Source organism: Nanorana parkeri, unplaced genomic scaffold, assembly GCF_000935625.1.
Source record: "Nanorana parkeri isolate BGI_ZX_2015 unplaced genomic scaffold, ASM93562v1 scaffold737, whole genome shotgun sequence".
Classification (NCBI taxonomy): domain Eukaryota; kingdom Metazoa; phylum Chordata; class Amphibia; order Anura; family Dicroglossidae; genus Nanorana; species Nanorana parkeri.
The window spans coordinates 384,468-393,493 of NW_017307005.1; the positions used below are offsets into that span (position 1 = coordinate 384,468).

At 42.3% G+C, this 9,026-nt stretch overlaps 1 protein-coding gene across 1 annotated transcript in view; it reads left to right on the top strand.

The window, feature by feature from the left end:
- Positions 1-8,744, top strand: part of OTOR (otoraplin) — a 13,899-nt gene extending 5,155 nt beyond the window's left edge. Inside the window, exon 4 of the mRNA XM_018564221.1 lies at positions 8,552-8,744. Coding sequence (XP_018419723.1) covers positions 8,552-8,575 — 24 coding nt within the window. The 3' untranslated portion in view covers positions 8,576-8,744. The remainder of the gene's footprint in view (positions 1-8,551) is intronic.
- The last annotated feature ends 282 nt before the right edge of the window (positions 8,745-9,026 follow it).

The following is a 9,026-nucleotide window of genomic DNA, read 5'->3' on the forward strand; positions in this document are numbered from 1 at the left end:
TATGTAGATACATATTTTCTATAAAATGATTGACATAAGATTATACCACCGCCGCACCAGAACAGTAATTTTGAACCAGTCACTGCATTGCGGGATTCAGAACAGGGATTTTCTACCGAGAACTCAGCGCTGGTAGATTTTAGTTTCGGACTGTAGGACCTATTTCTTCAGATAACTACCAACGTTTAGGGTTTACATTTAAGGAGTGGATTAAAGTAACTCTGACACTTCACAGTAAAAAAAAAATCAAACAACTAACTGCTGCATTTATGAAACTAATGTATACCCCGCGCCAATATAAACTAAAAACTAAGAGAGCTACAAAGTACACCCAAAAAAGTGATACTCTACATCAGTGGTTCTCAACCTGTGTAACCTCAGGACCCATATTTATCCTTGGTGATCAAGTCATGATCCAAGTCGTACCGCACTGGAATGCACAGCTTTGTGGTACTGTGCGGTTTGGTGCGGGCAATCGAACTGGGTGGGAGGTGGTTTGGGGTGCCATTCAAATGAGCGGCAACGCAACGCATCTCCCATACCATAATGCACGGTAGGTGCAATTGCGTGGTACAGTGCATTAATTACTCTGTACAGCTCCCTTGTGTGCCCTGTAGAGGTGCCTGGAGTCGGAATGTGACGTCACTCCAGTCCAGGCACCTCTACAGGGCACACGAGGGAGCTGTAAGCAATGCACGTATGGATGGAGCTCCCTTGCGGCCATACCCCTAGTCCCCTAGTTTTGAATGGCTGCAAATAAGGATGCACTGATACCAATACTTGTATCGGTGCCGATGCCAAGTATTTGACCGAGTACTCATACTCACCCAAATGCTCCGATACCTAGCCCAATACTTGAGCTTCCGGTATCAGGAAGCTGGGCAGCGAGTCATTACACACCGCCTGGCTTTCTTCATGGGACTTCCAATATCAGTATTCGGTATCGGCGAGTACCGGAAAAAAAAATTGGTACTCTTACTCAATAGCGAAAAACCGGTATCAGTGCATCCCTAGCTGCAAACAGTGTAACAAATTAATTATTTGTGTAAAGTCAAAAGAGAAATGAAGATCCAGTGTGTGAAATGATTATAGTGCTCAAGGTAAGGAATACTACATCCCAGGAGACATAACACAACTATCTCAGTGTCTTTAGTGTTAACCCTTTTCAGTGATGCTCTCAACTTCTCCTGCGACCTAAAAGGGCTCAACGCTGATCCCTTTGTGGGTGGGTCACCCCTTTCTTTGCTGTTGACAACGATTGCGCCTTCGATGGTGGTACAACTCTGATGTCGTTTACCACTATGGCTCCTATTTGAAGCTACGTGTATGGGCTATACAGCTCAAATCCCTGCCTAATCAGAGCAGCACAGGATTTGGCTGAAGCGACAGGAACTAGAGGCTTCTGCAGGCCTGTGCATGTGCCAGCATTTATACCTGTTAACAGCTTTTTTTTAAGCTGCAGTTCAGGCAACAGTAACCTACTAGTATCATGTCCGCCTCCCCTCTTTGCCAGATAGCAAGGTTTAATAGTTTATTTAGTCTAGAGGGTGTGTAGTCTAGGGGCACCCTGTACTGTAATGTCTGCTATACATCTTTGGTGTTACTTTGCCTCTTAAGAAGGTAGTACAAGATTTCACTAATTACATCTAGGTATTGTACTATCTTCTTATTCCAAGCAAATAACTGTATACATGTGTTTGTATGTGTGTACATGATTACTGTTTTCTTTATGCCTAAATTCCAGACAAAATATTTTTTTGTTTAGTTTTGAATAGAGCTTTGAAGAATGAGGCCACATTTACACCTATAGTTTAGGTGTGGTTAGGGATTCCTGCATCAGGAACTTGTGATTTCCTGCAACTAGAATCCCATATCTGCCATTTACAAGCGGCAGCTGTCACCAATTCAAGTTAATGCTTGGGTGACATCGGCTACATTTGTAATACATAATATGTAATATGATTACATGCGGTTAGGATTAGATCACTATCCCTGGACGCACAATTGATGTGTCCAGGGATAGTAATTGATTCCTAATCACATGTAATCATATCAAATATGATCACATGCGAGGTGCCAGCATTCTACTGCTTTCAAATACAAGTGGCGGCTGTCACCCATTCAAGTTAATAATCTGTATTTCTCCTTGCAAAACAATTTTTGCTGTAACATGAGCCATCTCAACTCTCATAGCCTAGGTCTCCCCTCCTCTAGTCTCTTTTTACACAATAGTGACCAGTGCTGTCCCTAGTGAATCAATAAACTGCATTCTCAAAATTATCTGTCGTGACCACTAAAATGACAGGTACACTTTTGAAGATGACGAAAACTCATAGCTATGTTTTTAAAAGAGCCTTTCTCAACCTCTTTACAACAAATGTATTTTCCATAGATATCATGAAATCAAAAAAATAATAATGTTTAGGAAATAAATTCAGTTAAAACTGAAGTGTTTCCTTACACTAGCGATCAGTAGGAAAATTCCTCCTTATTGTCGGTCAGTGTAGTGATCCCTTACCTTGGTGGTCAGCGTAGTACTCCTTACATTGGTGGTCAGCGTAGTAATCTGTTACATCTGTGGTCAGTGAAGTGCTACTGTACATTGCCCGTCAGTGTAATGCTCCCTTACCATGGTGGCCATTGTAATGCTCCCTTACATTGGTGGTCGGTGTAGTGATCCCTTACATTGGTGGTCAGGGTAGTGATCCCTTACATTGGTGGTCGGTGTAGTGATCCCTTACATTGGTGGTCAGGGTAGTGATCCCTTACATTGGTGGTCGGTGCAGGGATCCCTTACATTGGTGGTCGGTGTAGTGATCCCTTGCATTGGTGGTCAGTGTAGTGATCCCTTGCATTGGTGGTCGGTGTAGTGATCCCTTGCATTGGTGGTCAGGGTAGTGATCCCTTACATTGATGGTCGGTGTAGTGATCCCTTACATTGGTGGTCAGGTTAGTGATCCCTTACATTGGTGGTCAGGGTAGTGATCCCTTACATTGGTGGTCAGTGTGGTGATCCCTTACATCGCTGGTCAGTGTAATGCTCCTTTACTGTGGTGGCCAATGTACTGCTTCCTTACATTGGTGGCCAATGTACTGCTTCCTTACATTGTTGGTCAGTGTAGTGATCCCTTACATTGGTGGTCAGTGTAGTGATCCCTTACATTGGTGGTCAGTGTAGTGATCCCTTACATAGGTGGTCAGTGTAGTGTTCCCTTAGATTGGTGGTCAGTGTAATGCTCTCTTACAATGGTGGTCAGGGTAGTGATTCCTTACATTAGCAATCAGTGTAGTGTTCGCTTACATTGTTACATCGGCAATCATTGTAGTTCTCCCTTACATTGGTGATCAGTGTAGTGCTTACTTACATTGGTGTTCACCGTAATACTCCTTAACATGGGTAATGCTCTCTTGCATTGGTGGTCAGAGTAGTGCTCTCTTACATTGGTGATCAGTGTAGTGCTCTCTTACATTGTTGGTCAGTGTAGTGCTCCCTTACATTAGAGGATTAGAGGTCACTGTGATACTCCCTTACATTGGTAGTCAGTGTGGTGCTCTCAGACATTTGTTGTCACTGTGATGCTCCCTTACATATTAGGCCAGTGTAGTATTCCCCAACATTACTGGTTACTGTAGTACTCCCTTACATTGGTAGCCAGTGTAGTGTATCCTTATATTGTTGGTTGTGTAGTGCTCCCTTACCTTGGTTGTGCAGTTAGTTAGTGTACTGGGTTATCTGTGTGTTATTGTTGGGTTATGTTTAAGTATGTTATACTGGGTAACCTGTTTTTTTAAAAGACTGTCAGCACCACCACCCTTGTTAGCTCTCTGTGTACTCCCATTGAACTTGTTACAGTCAGTTTGTTCATTTGTTTTATTGTGTTAATGATGGGATTAACATAGCTGACTCTAGGTTTAGATGAGTAGATTAACCTACACTAGAGAATCAGGAGATAATCACATCCTATTTGTTTTCCCTCTCCCTATTCTTTCATTGAGGCAGCGGGATAGGGATTGTTTGCTTGATGTTTTGATTGCGTTATGGGTTTTTTTTTTTTACTTTCAATAGTTCTTTATTGAAGTCAAGTGAAGCATACATAACAAAATGCATATAACATAACCATCTTAACATCCAGGATACAATATGCTTTGCAATATAATTTCCATTTATAGGGAAGTTAGGAAGGGAGGATGAAAAAACAAGTGGAAAGAGAGGAGGGGAGGAATGAGTGAAGACAAGGTATGGACCAGTAAGATTGGGAATATTGACAGAGCTAAGGAAAGTGTTAATTTGAGTGGCAGTGGGTTGGTGAGTAGTGGGGTCATCTTGGAGGTTATACAGCGAGTGGTAGTATTGTTTAAAGATGTCAGTCATCTGTTGAGGGTGGGTGGTTTTGGTCACTGTGACCGGATCAGTGAGGTGAGAGAGCCTGGAATTATGTGATCGGGCATTGAGCCTCTTAGCTAGAAAAGAACCTGCTTTATTGTCAAGGGCATAGGAGTCAGCTTTAATGCGTTTTAAGGAGTACTCATATTTATGGAGGAGGAGTAGTCTCAGTTTCTGTCTTAAATCCAGTAGTGTAGTGGATAGGCTATGAGAAGGAGATTGTTTATTAAGCTCATCTAAACTAGTAATTGAAAGCAGTAGTTGTGCGATTTGGGTAGAGCGTTTAAAAAAAAAATAGCAACTTAGTTTGATCATAACCCCTCTAATATACGCTTTATGTGCATTCCATAATGTGTAACGGTCAGTGTCGGGAAGATCATTAAGAGCGAAATAATCTTTTTGTGCATCTAAAATCTGTTGGGAGATTTCCGGATGAGATAGGAGGAAGGTATTGGTTCTCAAAACAAAAGTAGAGCTGGGTTGGAGATGGTCCTCGACACTGAGCATTATCGGAGCATGATCAGACCAAGAGATAGTTTCAATAGTGGAGGAGACCAATGATTGAAGCGAAGTGGTGTCTGTTAAAAACATATCTATCCTTGAATAAGAGTGATGAGCATGGGAGAAAAAGGTGTAGTCCCTTTCGCTACCATGTTGACATCTCCATATGTCGAGCAGGCCATGGCGGTGGAAAAGCTTACCTAGGGAGCAATGAGAGCGGCTATTCACTGCGGTCGAGTCCAGAGCTTTATGTTTTTAGACCACCAGAACTATATAAATACTGTGCTGGTTTTCAATAAAGCAGAGTTTGTTTCACCCTACAATTGGTTTCGGCTAGTGACTGGGTGGACTGGGAGCTAATGATCATCAGGTTGCAATATCTCTTGAGGAAGGAAGACTACAGCGGCGGACATACTCATCCTGAGTACTGGAGTCCGTCACAGTGCTCCCTTACATAGTTGGTCAGTGTAGTGCTCACTTACATTGTTGGTCAGTGTAGTGTTCCCTTACATTGCTGTGCATTGCTTTTTTCAATAAAAGTTTTATGGTGAAATAGAGCAGTGTGTCATCGACCAAATTGGAAACAAATGCTCACTGCTTAAGAAACTTATCAATTTCTGGAGGAATCTCTGTTTGAGAAAGGCTGTTTTAAATTATACACTGTATTTGTGTTTAATTCTCCAGACCGAATGCCAGCAAAAAGAACAGTTGTTTATCTGAGTATTTTTCTTACACATGTGGAAGCGAAGCAGCATTTGGCAGCATTATTACGCCAGTACGCTCTAGACAGATGGATCATTGAATCCTTGTATAATAACATTTCATGTTTTCCTGCACTCTTCCCCGAGGAATTGTTATCTTGACTGAAGAACTGCTTACACAAACACAATGGCTGCATGAGATTTATGTCTGCACCGTTTTCTTTCTTACCTACGTGCTCCAACCTGTACAGTGGCAGTACATAAATCCCCCTATTTTCTACATATTTTAGCTAATTTATTGCACACTGACATCTTTTACTTATTAAGAACACAGTGTACAGTCTAAGAATTGTTTCACTTTATCTCTTTAAAATATTGTGTCTAATTAATGAATTCAATTTCCTGATCCTCTTTTCCCTACTCCTCCTACTGTAATGCTGGCCCTACAGGCTTCAATTTTTCATCCGATCGTTTCATTGAATAAATGCTGAAATTAATTGTACACTTCATTGTAGACTTACCTACATTATTATCATTGATCAGACACATTGGTTTACTCTCTAGACAGACTGACTCACCAGGCTATCTCTGCCCTGGTGCCTCAGGAAACCAACTTTGGATATGGGTAGGAAAGATTTTAGCTTGGATATGTCCCAGCTCTGTCTGCCATTTATTTTTCTGGGAGTAGACAGTTGGCAGGCAGACTTCTTTAGCAGGCAGCGTTTAGTTCCAAGGGAATTGTCCTTACACCCAGAAGTCTTTCAGGACCTGGACATGGACCTTTCTGGCATCCAGGTTCAACAACAAACTGGACAGGCTTGTCTTCAGGTGTAGAGATCCTCTGGCATACAGTTCCTCTCTAAATCTCCTTCCCTGTCTTCTCTGCCGGATTAAGCTTTAGGACATTCCATAGATCCTGATATCTGCAAACTGGCTCAGATGGATTTGGTACTCCAACCTGCTCAAACATCTGGCAGGCACCCTGAAGGCTCTTCAGATCATCCTGAATCAGCATTTGGCCTTGAGTACTGTTGTGGAATATAAGTATTTAGGTACAGTTACCTGTCCTCTGTTAGGTAGTGAGGCCAAATTTACATTTTTTATATGCTGAATAAGCTGTTCTGATTTATTAAAGTGACACTAAACTCAGGAGTTAAATCTTAAAAATGCAATCAAGTACCCTAAATCTTAACAAAAATGTAACTTATTTGTGTATTTCGTTCCATGGTCCTTGTGTGTGTGTTGTAAAAAAAACACAGTTCTAAGCTTGCTCATGTGATAGAGTATAACTTCAATAGAAATTAGTAAACTAAATGTGAGATTGTAGTTCATCCCGGGAGTGAGCTTGGAGTGGTGGCTACTTTACAACACACACAACGACCATGGGGAACAAAAGTAGCCATTTTGTGTTGAAAAAAATCCTTTATAGGGGCCCTTTCTTTGTCATCCATGATCTCAATGGAAAAGTCCACACAAAACAGATTAAACAATTGTGGGTGAATTCCTGCTGGTTCCGTTGCTTTCTGTCTCCCAACTAACCCCCCACCACTTATTCTAACTTTTCTACCCTCCTTCTGGACTATATCCGGTGGCGGCTGTCTAACTAGGGCCTCACGCTCACAGGGGCCTTGCAGCTGCCTAACTTGCCTCTACAGATTCACCTTATCTGACAGCGGATCCAGGGATGGGGCTATGCCGTCAGCCCTCCCCCCAAGATAATTGCTGCTCCCTCTCACTGCCCAGGACTGACCATTCAGACACTACCAGGAGCCCTGTCATTCCGCTGCTTGCAACTCCCCACCTCCAAAGCCGCAGTCCACGCAGAGATAGAGGAGAGAGCCCGCCCGGGGTGATGTGACATGAGGCTCCCACACTCATGCCACCACCTGTGCAGCAGTCAGCGTTGGCGCGGGCTTGGAGGGGAGCAAGGGAGAGCTGGCACCGGAGGGAGAAAAAGGTATGGGTCTGAATACTGTATACTGAAAGCAGTTACTGTTTGCCTAGGAGGTAGCCGCTTATAACTTTTAACTACTGGCTCTTATGAATGCTGAGGGTTTTGTGGACTACTGAACTGGCAAAGTGGATGTGCTGCTGTGAATTATGGTTGTGAGCAAACTGTTTACCTGGGTCTTATGAGACATAATGTGACCCCCAAGCCTTATATCCCCACCAACAGAAGCATAATAGCTATAAACATTCTATGATAAAAACTCCGCCACCACAAGCACATTTATTCTCAGAGCATAATATACCATCAGCATACTGCGTTACTTCCTTGTGACCTCTGCACCCTGTGCGTTACTTCCTTATGAACTCTGCATTCTGTGTGTTACTTCCTTCTGACCGCTGCACTATGTGCATTACTTCCTTCTGAAATCTGCATTCTCCATGTTACTTCCTTCTGTGAGTGGGGGCCTCACGTTTGAGTTTCGCCTAAAGCCTCACAAAGTCTAGAGCCACCTCTGACTGTAACATATAGTTGATTCTATGCTCTGCATATATTTTCAGAGGATTCTAGAAATAGGAAGACACCTCTGCTCACTGATTACTTGTGGGTGGACAGTACAATGCTAAAATTACCTGGCACACTGTCCTCTTAGTCAGTAAGGAGGACCTAACTAATCTGTTCCTAATATCAAATAAAATTAGAGGTCTCAGCTGCATACATTTCCAAGTATATATGGAAGATTCCTGTGATGTTAAGGATCCTCTGTATTGTGCAATCCTTTTTAATCCATGAGTGCACTGACAGTGGAACATATATTATAGCAATAAATTGTGAGTAGCCCTCCCTGGAGGAGGCCACCCCTTACTCCCTATGGTACGTACATATGAGAATTGCAGACTTGCAAAAGCCAGCTGAGAACTTCTTATGTGCATGCGTCAAATACAATAATCCACTTCTGGTTGGACTCAGGCACTATGACATTTAGAGGTAAACTGTTGTATTCTTTTTTTCTTGCAGGCTGTTGATTTCTACTGCGATTAAAAGGACGAGGTAGTGTGAGAAACCCAGCGAGACGCTTCTGAGGGATTTTCGGCAGATGTGTTTGAAGATTCTATTGCATGCATTTAGAGGAGAACTAACTATCTTTCCTTCCTGCTTCACTTGGGTTTAAATTTTTATACTGGTTAGCAGCTTTCATAGAGACATCCATTAGCCTACCGGAGAACAAGATCCAAAAACAGAAGTCAGGTTAGAAAATAATTAGTTCTAGTCAAAGCCATCTTTTTTGACTGAGGATTAACCTCTGACCACTCTGATACATGGTGCCTAATGCAATCATTTTTAATGTCAGTTGAAGAGATGGGGGCTTTTCCAAATCAATCTGTCTCTGATGGCAGCCTACATGTTTGTCTTGCCACAGGTTTCCTTTAAAGGACTCATCCCCATCTCAGTTCTTTGTTTTTATTTTTTATAAATCAACATGTTATGAAAA